The following is a 20538-nucleotide window of genomic DNA, read 5'->3' on the forward strand; positions in this document are numbered from 1 at the left end:
TTTAAAAAAAAAAATTACTTGACATTATGGGGATATTTTCCATTCACCCTACGCATATGAATTGACTCAAGTGTGCCGGTTGTTATCTCTAGCAATTGTAAATCCTTACACACACACACACACACACACACAAAAATCGATTTCTCAGACATGTTTAAAGTTTAAAAACAATGATATTCAGGAAGAACCACAATTATGCATACAGGTTGGTTAAAAAAAAAAAGTGCAATATTTTCCACGAACACAAGTATGTGATAGCATAAATTAACATGAAGTAGAAATACTCCGCTAGGTTCCAAGTGTAAAGCGTTTACTCAAATATTAGGTAGCTACAGAGCTTAAATACTTTATTTTCCGTCAGTGATTGTAGAGGTTATTCGTACTTAAAAACTAGACTATTTTTTCCTAAACAAAACAACAAGGAACAAACAACATCTGGGTGGTTTAAACTTTAAAGTATACGTTTTTTTTTAAACGATTTAATTCATGAAGCTCGTTAAAAGTTTCCACAAAATAAATGTTAGTTGGGCAATTTTTTTTTTTTTTGTCCTCTGGTTCGTGGCGCCGCCATTTTATCAGGGACAAATCCAGGTTAACGGCGTCTTTGGGCTTCACTTGATCATTGCTTCACTTGGTCATCACCGCATAAGAATGCTCGATATTTGATTTTTTTTTAATTTTTCGTCAGGAAAATATTCCACACGCTAAATCAACCAGGTCATTTTTTCCCCCCTCTTTCACCACGCTGAAACTACTGGACGCTAAAATCCTCCGGAGGGGAGCTTGCGCATTGGCTCCCGGAGCAGAACCGCCATTGTGGATGTGTGACGTCACAGCCCGTGAGAGCACGGATGTGTGTGTGTGTGTATGTTTATGTGTGTGAGGGAGAGACAGGGAGAAGAGTGTGTGTATTCTGAGTGGGTGAGAAAATGGGAACGTGTTTGAAAAGGTAGAGAGGGAGTAAAAGTTTTCTCTCAGTTGGAAGATGTTTTTTTTTTAATTCGTAAAAAAAAAAAAAAATCGCGTAAACTTGGTGAGAGTTGTCCTCAGAGCTCGAGGTGAGTATGAAGGGGGGGGGGGTGATTCCTGCGATGGTGGTGGTGGTGGAGGACTCCCGCTTTCCTCGCGCTGGCGGCGGCCCGGGAATCACGCGCCATTGAAGACAGAGAGGGGGGGGGGGGTGATATTGTGCATGCGCCTTGGCTGCTTTACGGCGTGCACGCTCGGGTCGGTCGATGCGAGCACACTCTGGCGTGGCTGTCGGCCTCCATTTGCCAGTTTGTTATTTTTTTGTGTGTTCGAGGGGGGATTCGCCTCGCCGCCTCTTCTTCTTCTTCTTCTTCTTCCTCCTCTTGACGGCAACAGTTGTGAGTCGCACACACCGGGACGCAACCGTCGCGTAGCTGCCGGCAACCGGGGAGCCACCCGACCCCTACGAAGAGAGGTGAGACGTTGGAGAGACCTGCAACTTTTTTCCCCCTCAACTTGTGTGAAGGAGTGAAGGAGCGGGCGGCCTTCCTTCCCTCCTTTCCCCCCTCTCTCTCTCTCTGGTGTGTGATAGGAAGAAAGAGACCCATTTCTAAAAGAAAAAAAAATAAAAATAAACTTGAATTCTCATCCGTGTGTCGCGTTCGAGAAGGAGAAGTAGTCACGCGGAAGGCGACGGTCGTATCCCCGTGCCGAACGCGACGGTTAGAAGCCACTTGATACTCTTATTCGACCGATTAACACCTTTTTTTTTTTTTTGAGGCCGATGCATCTGTGTGCTGGTGTGACTGGGTGAGGAAGGGAGGAGAGGGGGGTGGCGAGGAAGGGGAGGCGACACAAAAACAAGGTGCCTCTCTCTGGGCTTGAGCCGTGCCGTTGGCGGAGGTGATTTAACCCAGGTAGTTTGAGGTGTAAACGGTGTCGTTACTCCGCGGTTGATGCGTGTTTGACACAGTTGCACCACGGGCCTGTCCGAGCACTTCAGCCTCTGCCGAGACACGAGGGAGGTTATTGGTCAGTCACACCGGAGCGACTGGCAGCTCCTTCCAGGATGACAAAGTCCACTTTCCTGTCATTGACAAGATAAACTACACGTTAGAGTAAAAATACACGCACACTCACACACTGCCTCTTTATGCTATTTATAACTGTTTATTCTAGTCACACGGTGCTTTTTCTGTTTTTAATGATGCAAAACATGAGGTAAACTCAACCCTCCGTGACCCCACAAAATCAGAATTTGAGAACGCAGCGGATAATTCCAGCTTCCTTCAAGGCAGATTTGCTCAAAAACTTCTTCAGAAGTAGTTCTTGCATCTCTTGGGGGGGGGGGGTCCAGTCTAGATAATTTACATATGGACTGACCACACATCTCACGTTAGACGTGCAGGATATTGGTGTATTGATGTTTACTAATGTTTTTATGTGATGTAAAACAGATTCAAAAGAAAACAAAACCTGGAAAAGCTCATAGGTATTCATCAAACTGTGACATCATCATGTGTTAGCATGGTATTTGAAGAAGACCAGCAGAAACTTGGCCGATATTAATATCTTTAAAATAGAATTGACTAATAGATCCAGATTCTGAAGACATGGATCCCTGAGATTTTTATATAGTGCAGCATATAACACTAACATCCCATACACTGCATGCTCATTGTCATACAACATATACAAATGCTGAGAAATACTCTTGAGAGCCAGAGGACTGACAGATGAGCCGGCGCTGCCTGCTGTTAGTATCAAAACACCATGTAGCGCCACACAGGAAATAAGTTAGCATTCGGAACATTTGTTTTACTGGTGTCAAAGTCCCTTGAGGTTGTTTTTATTTTTGGTGGTGTTAAATCCTTGAGATAGGTTCTCAAACTCTCAAAGATATTTTATTCTTTTATTCTACAATATAAGATACGATTTGAAGATGTTTAAGTCTGTTAAAACCGAGATGGTTGCTAACAAGTGGCTAAATTAGCCTGGGGTTAGCTCATCGCTTGGAACTGTTTCAACATGATACAAATGGGGTTAATTGGTGGAGATGATCTTGCTGAACAAAACGTGTAAGTCTCAGCAGTGTTTGCTTCCCCCCCCCCCCCTGCAATAAATCAAAATCCATTGTAATGTTGAGTTGAGAGAGCCCATGGCGATGCTAAGGCCTTGGTTAGCATTACAACAACCCCTTGTTAATCTGAGGGAATATCTTTTCAAAGGATGGCGTTTCATCCCTTTACTAGACCTCCAGAATAGCAGAATTTACTCTTAAATTCTTGTCCTGTCATACATGTTTTACACTGCCATCATCGTAAAACAAGTTGCCATCAGTTTACCGTAGGACCACACAAGGCCCTTGATTTTAAATAAATAATGATTTCTCCATTAGTAGCTTATTTATTTTTCAGAGGGTGCAGCCTAAAATGCCCTGCAGTGATATGATTTTTATTAGAATTCCTAATGGACAAAACACGCACACAAACACACACACATATCTGATCTATGACTTGCACAGATTACATTTCATAAAGTTTAGCAGGCGAGCTCTTTGTCATATCAAACAGTTGGAGATCCCGAATGTCTGTGACCGACAGCCAGAACATCCCATCTTTGTAGCATCTATTGCTGGAGATTAAGTAACTCTCGCCATCTAATAAGTGTGTTTAGCCTGTATAATTTATATAAATCTGAGAATTACTAAATCTTGTATTAATATTACAAATGTTGCTGATTTTATGGCTAAATCCTCCAGTAAGCAGTGCTGAGAGACTTCTTTTATTTAGAGAACTACACACTTGAGGTTGTATTGATCTGTGGTTGCAGCTGTAATTGCTTTTATTACATTTGTCAGTACTGTTCGGATTATTGTTGTCTTTCATTTCCACGTTCTGTCTGATGCAATCATTCATATTCCTTGAATCGTTGCTACATTGGAGAAATGATGTCTTTATTAACGCACAACTTTCTGACAGGTGAACGAAGCCAGCTGCGATGCCTGCGACAGACTCTGACCTTCCATCCATGGAGGACCAACAAGCAGTAAAGGATGAGGCTGTCTCACAGAGTGTGCCCTCCTCCGCCCTGGGACCTAGTTTCGGTGATGCAGCGATGGAGAACAAGGCTGTCTCAGTGGCGAGTAATGGCTGCAGTTCGTCTCTCTCCTCACCTGCGGAGGCTAGCCTAGCCAAGCCGGCTGTAGCATCACCTACCAGCTTAGAGAGGAGCGTTGAAACAAGCCCACCTACCTCACAGATCGCATCAGCAGCAGACTCTCTAACGTGCACTGGGACGAGTCTCGTCAACATATCAGAATCACTTCCACCGTCTGTGGTACCAGCAAGCAAATTTGGAAGTCCTGAACCGGACCAAGACTTTCCGTCTGTGTTGACCTTCAAAGGTGTCAGTGTCACGCTGGAGAATAACAGCGTGTGGAAGCAGTTTAACATCTGTGGAACTGAGATGATTCTCACGAAACCGGGGCGAAGGATGTTCCCATACTGTCGATATCGCCTCGCAGGTCTAGATCCTCACCAAAAGTACAGCCTGGTGCTGTCTATAGTTCCAACGGACCACTATAGGTACCGCTGGAGCTCAATGAAATGGGAGGTGGCAGGACAAGCAGAACACCAATCCCAGGGTCTGATCCGGGCCTTTTCCCATCATTACTCACCAGCTCGAGGCTCAGATTGGATGGGCGGGCTGGTGTCCTTCTATAAACTCAAATTAACTAATAATCCCCAACTTCAAGAGGGGCATATAATCCTCCAATCCATGCACCGTTACATTCCCAGACTACATGTGATACCTGTCCTGGAGGGGGACATGCACGCACCTGACCAGCCTTTTATCATGGGACCAGAGAGCATGACCTTCACCTTTCCACAAACAGAATTTATGGCTGTGACGACTTATCAGAACTTCCGTATCACACAGCTGAAAATTAATCATAATCCATTTGCAAAGGGGTTTAGGGAGGACGGGAACAACCCCCGCCTGAACAGAGTCCCTGCAGAGACCCGGTTTGTGATGACAGACGTTCAGCTTCCTGTTTTACAACCTGCAGAAGAACTCAGGGAAAGCAAAGAGGCGGAAGTTGATGGGAGGTGAGTTTTATGGAGTTTTGAGTCTGCGTTTGCTTTTATTCACTCTGATGTGTTGCATTCTAATTTATAGTCGTATGTAACTTGGGAGATTTTTAAGTTTTATAGTTGCATTGGAATGTTTTTTGCTAAAATGCTCTTATTTCAGTAACATCTGCATGTTCAGTTCCTAAAGAATCCTTTTGATAGCGTTGCCTGTGTTGAGATTGTTGTTTTGATGTTTCTGACAACAAGAGGGCATGAATATTTATTGAGTGTGTCACAACTCAAACACGGCATCTATTACACATTTCTGCATACAAAGATGCATTTATTAATAATAAAGCTTTAATAAGCTTCGGATTGCTACATTGGTGCCACCAAAACAAACCATTTGTTTTCCTACTGAGCTCAAGTTTTGTTTAACTTGCTTTTTCCCTTCTCACAGCCCGACACCACAGAAGCCCTCTGCTCCTCTCTCACATGAGCCAGAGACCAGATTGGTCCTGAAGCCCATCATGTACACGCCCACCAGCAAGGATGAAACATTCGCCCGATATGATAGAGGGGACCTCGGCGAGCTTGTGCTTGTCCAAAAATCACCGCGCTCAGAACCCAAGGAGGAAAAACGTGAAGATGTTACCCCTAACAAACAGGCGCGCATCTCAGGAACCGCTGAAGCTGCATGTGTGACATCCTCAGCTTCCACACCAAGACTATCACCTGGATACCGCAAGAGAAAGAAGAGGAGGATGACACGCTGGAGAGCTACTGCTGCCTCCCCCACCTTCCACCACAAGCCATCTTTGAGTGTCGCCACGCAACCAGAGCTGGATGATGTAGAGGGCTTACTGTTTGTATCCTTCACCACAAAGGTAAACAACACCACATGCACAGTCCAGACAATGTGGTTTTAGTGAGAACGGTGCTCGCGGTTTCAGCCAAGTCCTTCCACCATGACTTGATAATGTCAATAGTCTCTTTCTGTTTGTAGTTATAAATTCTCTAAAAGCGAATGAACAGTTTCGGACACAAGTTGTTCAGCTCTCATCTGCATTTAACACATTCTGTTGCAGAAATTAGCATCAAAAAGGCCTCACTGTAGGTTTGTGGAGGTGTGGTAACGGCCTGGGACCATCAAAGGGTTACCGGAGTGCTTGCAGAGAACCTTGGAGGTGCAGCGTTTTGAGTGTGATGAGGAATATCAGCAGGAAAAAAACACACACACCTGAATATTCACAACCCCTAAATGTGATTTTTAAATTTGAGTGTTTGCAGCCAGTCCCAGTGTTGAAACAGTATTTGTCATTGTGTGATCTGAAGCTCTGTAGGTAAAGGTTTTTTTGTTGTTGTTTTTTTGACTATCACAGCTCTTCTGTTCTTTTGTGTCAAAGGAAGCCCTTGAGATTCATGTCAGGGACCGACCTGCCAACACAGCCTCCTCTGAATCTCCAGTTTCCACTGGGATGTCGGCCCCATTGAAGGATAGGGGTAAGGATTCCTGAGCGACACAGCAAATAAGTTTATGTATTGCATTCTAAAAACTATCACCATTCAAACCCACATTTGATGCAGTTATACTGAATACAATGTCATGCGCATGATCTTCTGTAAACTTTCAGAATTGGGGACCCCAGAGATGGAGGAGGAGAAGATCGCCCTCTTAGAGGCCAGCTTGCTGAAGGACCTCCAAGTTCTCAAACACAGACAAGTCATCCATCCATTGCTGCGAGAAGGTGAGTTGATATGCTCCGATATTTAAAACGCATGGAAGAGAACAAATATAGTGTCGATATATTTTGAACTGTATCTGTTGTTCTGTTAGTGGGTTTGAAGTTGAGCTCCCTTGATCCCAACATTTCCATTGACCTGCATTATCTGGGGGTCCGTCTGCCACTACCTCCCCTGAACCTGCCAGAGCAAGACAGTGATGGCGCCGCCGTGTGTCCTGACAGTAAGTTAGACCGTCTATGACGGTTTGTTCTGCCTCGTTCTTATTACACAATATTCCAGCAGCTGCTTTTCTTACGTGAAATTGGGCACTAGCAGTCTACATTTCAGCCAGGGAGGCTATTTGGCTAGAGAATGTGAGCTTAGTGTCTTCAAAGTCTGCTCATCATTTTGTTCCCAACGGCCAAAAATTGGTCTTCGTCTCACACTTAGTTCCTCTGATTAAAATACTCAGCCTCATTGAATTTTAATCAAAATGTGCATTTGTCGGGGATATTAACCATTTTAATAAGAAAAATTCTAGAAACCAAAATGCTCTTCTTTCTTTTAGCCATTTCACATGGATTCCCATGGATTTTTATCAAAATGCATCTGTGATATATCCAGAAAAATTCCATTAATTTCTCTCCAATGGCCTAGAACAGTCTTCAGGACCCAGAATCTACAATTTGACCAAGCTCGCCACTTGATCCTCGTATCATTTATTATCTCTCAGCCAGATTCCATCAGTTCCGCCCATTGGTTTGTGAGATATCCTACGAATAAACAGACACGTGCTGCCGTTCTACTGGGGTTCTGCTGGTCCTACTGGTGGCTAATTGTTGTCAAACTTGTGGCCTCGGGTCCATCTTTAACGTTTGTGATGTTTCTCTAATAGCAGGGTCTTTGCTTAGGATTTAAATGTTTTTTAAGATGAACTTAATTCACAATTTTTCTCTGAGTAAGTCTTTGTGAATATTTTTTTGCCATGAGCAACATAACCAATGTTTTTTTATAATAAGCATGGAGCATATGAGTACAGTAATGACTGTGTAGTATAGTGATGTGACAATGTAGAGCATGAAACTGCTGCTTTCCTGCTACGGCACTCAAGATGGTGACGCCTACAAGTGTGCTGGTACAGCGTGTAACTGCAAGCTAATGCACTTTGTTTTGTTCGCAGATGAGCGACTACCTTTCATCTCACGCACTGGAAAGACAAGTGACATGACAAAAATAAAGGGATGGAGAAACAAATTTATAAAAAGAGACGAAACATCTCCATCCAACTGTGATGGTGAGGTTCTGTCTCTCTTTTTCAAGTGATGGTACTAGACTAGCCATTCCAGTTATTACAACATCAACTGCCTTGTGTTTGATTTATTGTTCCTCACTGATGAATTCATCTCTGTATTCTCCCTCTTCTAAAGCATCACAAAAGAACCTATCTGCCTTCTGCAGCAACATGCTGGATGAGTACTTGGAGAGCGAAGCTCAGCAAATCAGCGAGCGTGCTGCTGCCTTTTCTACCAACCCTGAGGGCTCTGTGGCCTATCAGCTGCCCGCTAAAAGCTCCAGCTATGTAAAAACCCTGGCCAGCGTACTCAAGCATCAGAGAGCTGCATCCAAAGCCCCGGTGGCTATCAACAGGCCTTGTCCCCTTTCCCATAAACCTCTGCTCTACTCTGCCTTGAAATCACCAGCTCCTCCTCTACCCAGCTCTGTGACACCCATGCAGTTTCCACAGCAGCCTGCACTAACACACACACCACCTGGACCCGGGCCTGAAGTCGGAGCACATGCTGCTTCAAATAGTTCTTCACATGGGTAAAAGTGTTTTTATTGTATGTATTGGTGTATATTGTCAGTCCTCCAGGTCATCGTAATTCTCAAAAATAATCTATTTAGGCAACTGGACTTACCTCGTCTAAAAATTAAAATGTTCTTGTCTCTTCAGACTATCCACATTCCAGGCAGTGGTCAGCCAGAGACCAGTGAGCTCTGGGCTGAGCCCTGCTGTAACACGCAGACCTTCAGGCCTCATAAGGTTCCAGCGCAAACTGTTACAGATGGAGATGGAAGCCCTGGATCAGGGCCTGACTAGAACCCAGCTGGGTCCAGACAGGCTGTCAGTGGCTTTGTCTGTGATTCTGACTAAAGAGGTACATATTTATTCTTTGTATATTTATGTGTGTAACATTGTCATTTCTCACTAGTATGGTAGTAGTGTTAGTGTTGAAACTGAGACTAAAATCAGTGAACAGGTGATGTGAAGAGCAGCGCTCGGATGACCAATAGCACACCCGCACACGTAGCATGAAAACATCGAAGGTATGGAATTTTAAATGGGTTTTCTTTCGTCCTGTTCCACCAGATGCCCTACACTGATGCTTCGATGGATCACCAGCATCCAAAGCATATTGCTGCAAGACCCGAGTGTGGCCAGCAGTTCTGCAGACTGGGCTGTGTGTGTTCCAGTCTCAACTCTCCAAGGAGAGCTCCTCTCCATTGCCGGCAGCCTGAGTGCATGTTTGAGTGTTCCTGCTTCAAGCGCATGATCGCCAAGCAGCTGACCTCCCAGGACAGTGAACAGAAGATCCAACCCATCTTCTGTAAGGTTTCAACTAATAAATGTATCAATAGCTTTTTTTTTTTAACAGATTATTTATTAGATTAGTAATTGTCCATTGATGTGCTCTTGAACATGAGCCACATTTTAAATTACTCCTGGAGAGAGCAGACCTCCGTCAAGGTGGATGTTGTACTTTCCAGGAAATTTTGGTCAGATTTACCAAACAGCGTTGAATGGTTTGGCAACACCAATTCTGCAGTTGACCCTTTAATGTGTGAATCTGTCCCAAAATGAAATGGGGTCCTCCTTCTTTGACTGTGCTCTTCCCACTGCTGACAAACAGTAATGAAACATAATTCCCCTTTCAGAAGCAATGAAACCCCACACTTATTTTCCTGCTTTTCTCCCCACGTTGCTTGTAACCCCATTGAAGCTACATTAAACAAAGTGAATGACTTGCTCTTATTTCTTCCCAGCAATGACTTACAAGGGACACGAGGGCCATCGGCCAGGGTCCCGTTCTAAGAAGCTGTGGAATCCCAACATTCGTGATGTGGATTCAGAGCCGCTCTTTGCCCCAAAAAGTTCATGCGTGGTCCTCACAAAGAGTGCAAAACACAACTCTGCATCTCGAGTGACTCAACAGGTAAAATGATCCCTCCCCTTGAGTTCAACATAAGTTCTTCCACTTGTTTGAATAAGAAATGTCTGACATTAAAATACAGGCGGGTGACAGTATAAAGAGGTTAATGTAGCGTTTGTGTGTTTTGGAGATTCTGCAAGCCTCTGGAGAGATTGAACAGCGTTTTCCCAAAAAACTGTTCTTTCATTTTTGTTGATGGAGGTGGAGAGGGCTGTCTACCAGTCCCAAATTTCCCGTAGGTGTACAATTGTGTTGGGATAAGACGACAGCAAAGGCCATAGTGTGGGGTTTCAACTGTTGACGTACGCATCAAACCATCCAGTGACCCTCATGCCCTTTGGCTGGAAGAGATAAAGCTGATCACCCTGAAAAACATTATTGATTTGCAGGGACTCTTGCTTCTAAGGAGAAAAGTGAATCAAAATGCTGCACGTAGTACCATCAATGTGACCCTCACATTTATTAAGTGTTAAAATCCTTCTTTATCTTTATGTGTTTTTAATCCACCTCTGGGAGTTTTAATGCTCATAAAGGTGTTTTTTTTCTGCAGTTTTAAGCAACCAAATCTAACTAAAACTAATAATTGTAGATCCCTGAAGAGGAGAAGGACCCGGTGTATCGCTACTTCGAGAGCTTCATGACGTGTGCACGAGTCAGAGAGTTCAACAGCAAGCCGCCTCCGGAAGTCACCATAGAACCCAAGACTCTGGAGACTTCCACACCAATCGCCTCTGCAAAGAAGACGACTGACAGCGAGCCAAAAACATACTTCAGAACTGTAACGCCTTTTAAAAAAGCAGGTAAATATAAAGAGAAGTTGGAATTCTTTAGTGTTGAATGGAGTCGCTGCTCTATACAAACATTAATGCCTCATGTTTCTGAGCAGGACAGACCACATCAAATGAAAGTCATGCAAGGAAGCAAATAGAAATCCAGTCAGCGTGTCAATGGGGCAAAGATCGCAAAATGGTCCTTGAAGCTTTATGTCGACGCATGAAACAGAGTAGATTGCCGCGGCGGTTCCGTATAGGACCTTACTGCATCCGCCTGGTCACAAAGATCTTCATTCGGAAGCCCAGTGGTTCTGTTATCACCTACAGGGTGAGTTAATCAAGAATAGCGAATCACTTTCTCATGAGAAAAATGGAAAAAAAAACCTCAATGTTCTACCCTGCTACACTTTCTTCTAGGTAAACATCAGCAAACCCACAAATGCTAGTGATGATGAGGATGATTTTGACAACAGCGATGAGGAAAAGAGTGCTAGTCACAGCTCTCTTGGGGAAGTGGATACAGACGAGGAAGATGGCCTATATGAGGCACCAGGGTTGCGGGTTGGCGTCGCCCCGTTCCTGGGTGGAGTGTTGCCTGCTGGCAGACTGAGAGCTAGGAGGAAACCTGCTGGTTGCCAAGTAGATGGGCTCATACAGGTCAGGCTCAAGGAAATGGCATGTCTGTCTGGGTTGGGCCCCTATACAACTGTTGTTTTAGGAATTTGTGGGTGTGCTTGGTAGTAGAAGAGCTATTGTGATGATTCACACTCAGTAAAATGTACAGAAATACTTTAGACAAGCTTGTAAGCTACATATGTCTTCTTACTTGGACAGGTAAACGGTAAATGCTACAATCAGGCCAGACTGTTGCTGGGAAACATGGGATCTCTCCATCCTGCCAATCGCCTCGCAGCTTACGTCACGGGCAGACTGCACGGTCTCAGCAACATTTCAAGTCAAAGCTCTCAGAAACCAGAGCCTTCTCACAAAGTCAATACTTCTGCTGCTCTGCACATAAATGCAGCTGGTACGATAGTACACCCCGTTGTCACTGCAAAGCAAACCACTGATCTGAAGATACAAACCCTAAGCCCAACAAGTAAGTTTGTTTTTCTGTTCTAGGACCACAGCTAAAGGCCAAAGTTTTTATCCTGACTGCTTCTCATCATTTTATTTATGTTTTTAAAGTATTGGAAACTAGATCTTAGCTGTTCTTTGTGGGGTTTTTTTTTTTAAATGCTGTATTGAAATGATTAAAAAGTGGTGACAGAATTATGAATTTCAACAAAGGAAAACAAGACAAAAATATACATTTTTCCATTTTAAACAACCTTACTGGATTTCAGAGTTTACAAGGTTTACCGGAATGCACCATTAAGTCCCTTTTGTTTAGTTGAAGGTGGCACATCTCTCAAGTGTAGACTGTTTGAATCTTTTTAACGTCTTATGTTACTATTTTGGCACAAACATTTACCTGCCAGTTAGTAGACTTCCATAGGTGATTGACAGACTAAATTGAAAACCTACTCGCATTTAGCAGTTAGCGGGTATGTATGTTGTAAACTGAGTATATACACACAAAATTAGTTTGTAGGTAAACCGTTACGGAAGCATTGGAGAGGGAAAAGTGTTTTCTGTTTCTCAGGATTAGTTTTGTTTGACCGTATCTGTTAATGAAGCCAGACATTACAGGATGATCACTCTGTCCTCTATCATTTCTTTCCTCAGTTCAATTTTTACAACCAGACTTCTGGAAGAAAGTAGCCACCACTTTGGCTCAAGTTCCAAAAAGCTCCACAACAGTCAAACCCATCCAAATCATCACACCAAGCCAGCACAACCCAGTCAATGTCTTCCAGAAAAAGTGCACGTCCTTCCCTGTCTCTCTCACCGTGTCCCCGTCACTGAAAACCCCCAGCTTCTTGGGACAGAGGGGAACATATTCATTCAGGATCTGCCCTCCAGCTAACCAGAGCACAAAAGTCCAGAACCTGCCAGGAGTCTCCCTTCCTGGGGGCTTCACTCTTATCCAGCTACCAAAGCCCGCTAATGATGAAGCAAAAAAGTCTGAGGCTAAAGGGCCTACTGACACAGAGAGCGCTGCAGATTCAGATGTGAAGTGTCCTAGTTTGGACACCTCTAACGGAGCTAAGAGGCTATCAAGTGTCAGATCAGTGGAGGCTGCCCCTGAGCTGAGGAGTGATGGCGAGATTCAATCACACCAGCTTGATGTCAATAATGTGGCAGCAAGGAAAGAGGAATCAAACTTGGATTTTTCCGTGAAGGATGAAAGCTCCGACTTCTCTGACTACTGTGCCGACGGAGATGAAGCTGTAAGTGTAGCACATTTTTCTGCTGAACATTTGTGTTATTATGGAAAAAGTGGACGATTTTCATAAATGGAAAGTGTTGCAGCTTTGAAAAAGGGAATGTTGACTATGGTTTTCCTCAGGAGGAACTTGTGGATATTGAGACTGTAGAAGAAGAAAAGCAAGAAATGGCCATCGCTAAACTGAGGAAAACAGCCCTCAAGGCATCTTTGGGATCAGGGTAATTTATGCACGCTGGTGAAACAGAGAATTAATGTGAACATTTGCATTTGTCCTTCCATTGATTAAGTAATATCACACCTGAAATTTGGTTCTGTAAATTTTCCTTTTCCTTCTTTCAGGTATTCCATTGACTATATAAGATCACAGCTCAACACTCAGGTACAACATTTTCTGCCTAGTAGCAGTATTTGATAATGTAGAAATACTCAGTATAGATTGGCTGTAGGAATGACTCTGAAAACCTAAAAGTAAGGTAGCACTGTTGAAGGTTTGGTTACCTCATCTCAATGTCCGGAAGATTTCAGCATGTGAAATTAGACGCAGCTTTGTCTTAAAAACGGCCATTGCAGTTCCTATACAGCCTATAATTAAATCTGTACGCACAATGGCAGTATTTGGCTTAAAAATTGATAGTAGTTTTAAAAATCCCATCAGCTTTTGATTTAGGGAACCCACAATGACACTGGCTACTGCATGTTTTTTGAAGGACATTATTGAAGTTGTTGTCCAACAACTCTTCTCTCTCTCCATTTCAGCCTCCAGCAGATGACGAACAAGCCACGGGGGACAACAGGCAGAGGCGAAGGAACCACACAGCGTTAGAAAGACAACGACGCTGTGAACAAAGGTTCCGTTTCGACCTACTACAGAAGATCCTCAAGAGCGACCCAGGAGTCCCGAGACTACGGATTCTCTCTCTGGTCAGTTCTACAGGTTTGGGGCTTGACTGCGTTGGCTGCTTGGGTTCGGGGCCTGATATCGGTGTTGAGTTTATTTGCTACCCACCAGCGATGTTGATTGGCAGAGTTCTTGCTCCAAGCAGACTACACCGTTCCTCGTAATAACGTCGGAAAGTTGGACAGAAATGACACGCAGGGTCGCTGGAGTCTCGCTCCTGCATTTACCAACCCACTGAAATCTACTTAGTGTGCATTGTGGAGGAAATTTCAAGAGCCTCAGTCAGCTTGAACATGGCCCCCCCCCTCCCTACCCTGGGGAGTAGTGGATGGAGTAATGGGATTGTGAAGAGGAGGTCTTGGGCAACTGGGATGTGATGCAGCTTGGGGAGGTGCTGGTTGGAGGAGCAGTGGAGTCAGGCACGGTGGAGATTTCCTTTATTGATCGCTGCTCTAAAACTGACACCGGGCTTGCAAGGTTTAACAATCACAAATCAGTGCATGATGACCTCCAGAGAGAGAGCGAGGAAGAGAGCGAGTCGAGGTTAATAAATCTACCAGCAATATTTAAAAAATCTAATCTCCTGGAGGCAGCCACTCATCAAGCTAGGCTATTATACAATGAGGACAGGGAGGCAGGCTGTGTAGAGATGAAGTCACGGCATCAGTGGACCGAAACTGAGACCCCTCGCTCACTGCATCGCCATATACTTGGGGAGCTGGCACTTTTGATTTGGTTTAAAACTCAACTCTCCAGTGGAAATGAAACAATTCCATCCTGTTACGTTTGCTCCAAAGAGACTACATAAACTAGCCACTCGGTATTTAGGCTTTCTTTGTTCTGTCCTGTCATGTTTACAGACTCTAAAAGAAATCCAGAGTCTGACTGAAACCTCTAAGAGGCTGGAGGAGGAGAAGAGGAAGCTGACTGAGCAGCAGTCGGTCTATTTGAAGAGGTTGTGTGTTTTGTCTGGTAAGTTAATTTCTATTGTTGTTTGTTGCTACCTTTTAGTAATTTGTATGACATTGAAGTGGAACGGTATCCCAAACCGACTATATGTGAATACCTTTAGATAAAAAAGAATGTCATTTAAATGTTAAAAAGGCCACTCAGATGTTGAGTGCAATAATAAACTACACTTGTGTGTGCTTGAATGAACTGAAGAAGTGTCTGTTAATTCGATGTTGCCCTCACTGTTATGTTGAATGCCGCCTTCTTAGGGAAGTCAGAGGAGAAGATTAAACACAAGCTGAAGGAGGTCTACGAGAAACAGAAGGCCAGAGAAAAGTCACAGATATGGAGGCCGTTCTTTTCCAGTCTCCTTCTGTCCAGAGCGGCTTTCCTGCAAGCTGAAGAGGCCAAACTGAAGCCCACACTGTCCGTCGTCCACATGGATCCAAGTCAGGCTAACCTACATACGACTGGAGGCCAAAACTATTTCCACCAGATAGCACCCTGGCTTCAGTCTAACCTAGACAAAGCTCAGGCTGGAAACAACACACACCAGACCACATCCTGGCCTCAGCCCAAAGCTCCAGCCCAAAACAACATACACTGGACCACAACCCAGCTTCAGCCTAACCTAGTCAAGGCTCAAGCGCAAAACAACGTACAGCAAACCACATCCGGGCTTCAGCCTAAGACTCCTGCCCAAAACAGTGTATATCAGACAGCGCCAAAACATGAGCAAAATGTGGAAAGCACTTCAGCGAAAACAGGCATTAACACTCAGCTGCCTGCTGCACAGTCTTGTAGCAAAGCAGTGACATCTCCAGCCCAGGTGGAGGTCTCTGCACCGTCACTGCAGACACAGAACCAGACGGGTAACCTGGTGTCTGCAGTTCAGCACGGGCAACATCGGGAGGGTGAGAGTCTTCCGGAAGTACCTGCAGATCCGGCTCAAGTCATCACACCTACTTCTAGCCAGTCTCCAGCTCAAGCAGGCGCAGCTAAATCTCAAGTCCCTGCAGCAGAGGATGGAGCCTCCCCTGTATCATCAACACCTGAGATCCCAGCTCCACCTGCCTGCCTCCCACCAGCTATTTCTCTGCCTCTCATCCGTTCCAAGACCGGCAGGATCATACTGCCCTCATCCCTGAGACCAAGTAAGTTATCATTGGATGTCCAATCATAACCTGATCTCACATCAGTAGCTTCACAGGATGCTGGAAAAAGTCAATTGCATTTGTCCCACTTCAACTGGACATTAACATGTAAGTCTGGCTGAATTCATAAGTGTGTGTTTTAAGTCAGACTGACATAATTTTTTTTTTTTTTTAAAGTGCATTTGGAGATTGGTTCACTCAGGCATGTTCACCCTCAGTCTGCTCCAAATTGGCCAAGGCGTCGTATGCTTGTAGTTTAGCTCCTTGGATTTAACTCAGATGCATGCTACGATGAAAAGAACACATTTCTGGACAGTCACGACAAGCTGAGTGCTGTCTGAACGTAATCTGTTTTTCTTCAAGAGCACATTCACACAGTCCTGGTTGCCTTGTACACTGTTGAATTAAGATTGCCCCCCACCCCCCCTCCCCTGCTGGCCTGCACTCTTAATTGCTCTGCGTCTGAGTACACTTTCATCACCACTGAGCTAAACAAACCTGATATTTGGTCAGGAATCCCATGGCGCCGATTTTTCATTTGATGACAGGTGTGGGACAGCAGTAGAGAGAGCAGGGGCAGCACGGGCTCTGCTGTACATTGTAGCATCCCCTGTACCAGAAAATGTCAAGTTTGCAGCCTAAACTCGAGGTGGGCTACTTGTTAAATATGCAAACGGCAGCAGGAAGACCCAAACCCTCATGGCTGCTTTCACTCATTGTGCTGCACATCAGGAAAGTTTCACCATAGTTTGCTCACCTATGTTAAGCCAAAAAGCACCAGGCTGCCTGGTGTCCCAACCCTAAGGCAGGCACACTTCCATCAATAAATCAGATTTTTTTCTTGATTCTTCTATACACGGACAAGGGCAGTGGTCAAATTAAGTGGTTTAATCAAGCTGTAACTACGGCAGCTGTGCGTGTAAACCCACTGACTAATTCATATCCACTTTTATTTACATGTGTTAATTTATATTTTCACACTAAACGTGATTTTGTCTTGTCACAGCTCGTCAAGGCGTGTATACACTGATGTTTTTGAAACCCAGGCAGGAGGGAGAGGAGGATGAGATTAACTCTTCGTCCAGTACGCAGCCTTCCGATATGGACTCATCCATGAATCAAGGGCTCTCCGATTCAGAGAGCAGCTGCACTCCAGAGGAGCAGAAAACACTACAGTCTTCAAACTCTGAATCAAAGCCTTCACATTCTGGCTTTTTGAGGTTTAAACCTGGAGAGTTGGTTCATAAATCCAAGCTGGAAACTGAAACTCCCCTCCGTCGTAGCAGAGGCAGACCTCGAAAACATACCGTGGGAGAAGATGCTGGTAGAAAAGAAACCTCTAGTCCAATTGACGCCGCTAAAAATGGCAATGACAGTGAAAAGGTGACTTTGAAAATGGCCAAGACAAAAGCTAATGGCACCTCAGGAACGGTTGACAGTAACTCGGTGCCAGTCAAACGTAGAAGAGGGAGGCCTCCAAAGAATTGGTCCTTCAAGCCGTGGAGTCCTACCGTCAAATCGGGATCGAACCCGACCAGCGCCGACAGAGATTTTACAAGTCCTGCATTGAGGACAACAAAAACCCTTTCAACTTCACGACCTTTAACCCGGGGGGCTTTGGGAAAGGACTTCCCCAGTGCCAAGAAACGGTCCTGGATAGATGTAGAACAGGAACTTGAACCTGAACTGGATTCTGAATAGACTTTGACGACAGCCATTGGACCTTGAATAGTCTTACACTGAAACCTCACACCTCCCTGAGGCAGAAACATGGAACACTGCTGGGAATCTCTGTCACTTAGGTCAATAAGGGCCTGTCCACCAAGTGTTTTTCCGGACCTGAGTGCCATACGTGTTTTTGTTTTCTAGTCAGCAAGAGTTAAAAAAGGCTCAGCATTGGATAAAACAGCTTTTTCTTTTCTTTTCTATTTACCGAGTCATCCAATCAGAGTTGGGGAGGGGCTGCACAACAAGGAACAAAACCGTCACAAGTGTCATCTTGAATCAGGCGATTGTGCTCGTTCAGACGTTTCCTTGCCCACAAGTTCAGGAACCCTCTTGTCTCCTCCGTGGCTCAGCCTTTATTCCACCCAGAGTCTGGACAGGAGGGAAGTGCCTTGTGCTGACATTTGTACCTTCACAGATACTCTGTATCATAGCAACTGAACGCTGCACCATCAAACACTCCCAGCTGGAAGTTTTCAGGTAGAGGAAAAACAGGTTTGGTGGACAAAGGCCCTGAGTGACCTCATGTGCCTGTAGGTGAATGAAAATCACCCAGGAAAATACTTGATGCTCTTAATCAGCAAACCTTTCCCTTTGCTGGAGAGAGAAGCTGTTTCTTTTGGTACAAGGACCTTGACAGAATGCATCCATTGACCTGTTGAATGTACAAGGACATTTCATGGTTACTCACACAAACCGTTTGGATTTTTTTTTTTTCTTGTCATAAATATCAACTTTGCATTCTTTCTTTTCCTTTTTTTTTTGCATGGGCTTTTACAGGAAACAGTATATTGGGGGTTTATTTTAAGTCACTCATCACCGATCTGTCTTATACAAATGAACATGAAATTATGTCAATGGATTATGTCAGCCTAACGTCAGAGAGAGAGATTTGAAAGCCATCCATTCCGTACGGCGACTTGTAGGAAATCTAGTCTCGTGTCATTTTTAGTGAGGGTTTGTTTGACGCATATTCTTGTTTTCCATTTGCCGGAGCACTTTGATTTTGGTACAACCATCCTGTGACGTCTTTAAAAGGACAAAAACGATCTGCATTTCGAAGACAAACACAGGCAAGTTAATTTAAACACTGACTGTCAGGACCAGTCGAGATGAACGCTATCAGCCGTGGACTTTATCTGTCGGAAATGACCTGTAAATATTGTTTCTTTTTAATTTCAGTATATCCTCTTCATGGGTTGTTATCTTATTAAATTAAAAGCTTGTGTGGCCTTGAAAAATGAATAAAAACGACATGCATTTACAACGGTGACCTTCAACGTGATGTCATCAGTGTGATCCACTCCGGGGACCTTTATCATACCAACACACGCCACCGCGTCCTGGTGATGACAAGTCAAGCAAACGTGATGTCACCTGATACACAGCCCCACGAACTTTTAAGTTGATGCGATTGCTTGCCAGCTAAATGGGCGCTTGTAGATAAAACCGCTGCGGTTCAACTCCGATTTATTCAGTTGTGTGTTAATTAACGTCCACTTCTGATGAAGCGCTTGGGAGATGAAGGGCAAAAAAAATGCTGATCTGCAGCCTTTAAAACGGCGCAGCAACACTTCATGCACTTGGCTTTTATTGATTGCGTTTGATTGGGAGATTCACACAAGAAGTCGTATCACTTAAATGACGTAGGACAATAAGCATGACAAAAGACGCATTATCATGACATTCGGTTTTTCTTTCATTAAAGACGTATTACAATGTGGTGTTCACTCAACAAGGCATCATCATAATTCTAGACATGAGTCAAACAACACATTAAGAATATGGCAACTACAGAATAAACACATTTCAGAAAATACAATGCAAGGCAATTATATTTCTTTAAACATAGTTTGAATTATGCAAACATCTTCTGCACTTCTCATCTCCAATCATTTCTATCGACTCAGCGTTTCTTGAGGTCAATGTGGAACTTTAGGGAAGGGAGAGTTTTGGAGAACTTGGCCATCAAGACAATCAGGTGAACCAAGGATCCAATAAGATTGTTGTTATCTTCATAGCAGCTATTGACGTCCGTGTGTTTTGCTAAGTGTACTTATGTGACGTCGGTGGAGGGGGTGTGGCCTCCCCGGTGAGAAGGCTGCTTGGTGCACGTGGCCTGGTGCAGCCACCTTGTGCTGTAACTCGACCTGAAATCCCTCCTCACTCTGAAAGCTGCTGCGTGTTTATATATATATATATATATATATATATATATATATATATATATATATATATATATATATATATATATATATATATATATATATATATACACACACACACACATATATATACACATATATATATACATATATGTATATATATATACATACACACACATATATATACATACATATATATATACATACACATATATATATACATATGTATGTATATATATATATATATATATATATATATATATATATATATATATATATAGTGTTTGAATGATTTCAAAGCTTCAATCAGCCAAACATCCAGTAAATAAGCGACAGCAACAACACAGGCCTGATTGGATGATGGTCACTAACACAGTCGCTGCTCATCGCCTATCTGTAAGGTGAACTAATCAACTGAAAACTACTGAGCAGGAAGAAGGAAAATTAACATTTCAAGGTGTAAAAGAAAGGCCCGATCAAGCACCCCAAACATCCGCCGTTCATCCCGAACACACGCCTCTCTTTAATCCTATTAAATCAATTAGTTACAACAGCGAC

The 20538-nt window shown here is 43.8% G+C and overlaps 1 protein-coding gene across 2 annotated transcripts; it reads left to right on the plus strand.

The window, feature by feature from the left end:
- The first annotated feature begins 853 nt into the window (after positions 1-853).
- mgab (MAX dimerization protein MGA b) lies at positions 854-19234 on the plus strand. 2 transcript variants are annotated; one of them, XM_086189888.1, is made up of 22 exons: positions 854-1058; positions 3951-5081; positions 5506-5932; positions 6452-6548; positions 6680-6793; positions 6883-7011; positions 7951-8064; positions 8198-8594; positions 8725-8929; positions 9142-9379; positions 9816-9985; positions 10572-10782; positions 10869-11083; positions 11173-11412; positions 11590-11854; positions 12484-13088; positions 13208-13305; positions 13427-13466; positions 13844-14008; positions 14846-14957; positions 15206-16090; positions 17097-19234. In XM_086189888.1, exons 2-22 carry the CDS (start codon positions 3970-3972, stop codon positions 17789-17791), a joined length of 6534 nt encoding a protein of 2177 aa, XP_086046014.1. In that variant the 5' UTR covers positions 854-1058; positions 3951-3969; the 3' UTR covers positions 17792-19234. The 2 variants fall into 2 exon arrangements, with proteins under 2 accessions (XP_086046014.1, XP_086046012.1); XM_086189886.1 differs by lacking the exon at positions 854-1058 and adding an exon at positions 1217-1444 and having other exon boundaries at positions 17097-19233.
- The last annotated feature ends 1304 nt before the right edge of the window (positions 19235-20538 follow it).

This window comes from Aulostomus chinensis, chromosome 20, assembly GCF_037954235.1.
Source record: "Aulostomus chinensis isolate RoL2024-O1b breed Wild chromosome 20, RoL_Achi_v1.0, whole genome shotgun sequence".
NCBI classification, from domain to species: domain Eukaryota; kingdom Metazoa; phylum Chordata; class Actinopteri; order Syngnathiformes; family Aulostomidae; genus Aulostomus; species Aulostomus chinensis.

Excerpts from the sequence above, each read along its gene's own strand:
- mgab (XM_086189888.1), top strand. The coding sequence starts at position 3,970 with ATGCCTGCGACAGACTCTGACCTTCCATCCATGGAGGACCAACAAGCA. Across the intron at positions 6,794-6,882 it reads CCATCCATTGCTGCGAGAAG|TGGGTTTGAAGTTGAGCTCC; the intron begins GTGAGTTGATAT and ends TTGTTCTGTTAG. Across the intron at positions 13,306-13,426 it reads AAGGCATCTTTGGGATCAGG|GTATTCCATTGACTATATAA; the intron begins GTAATTTATGCA and ends TCCTTCTTTCAG.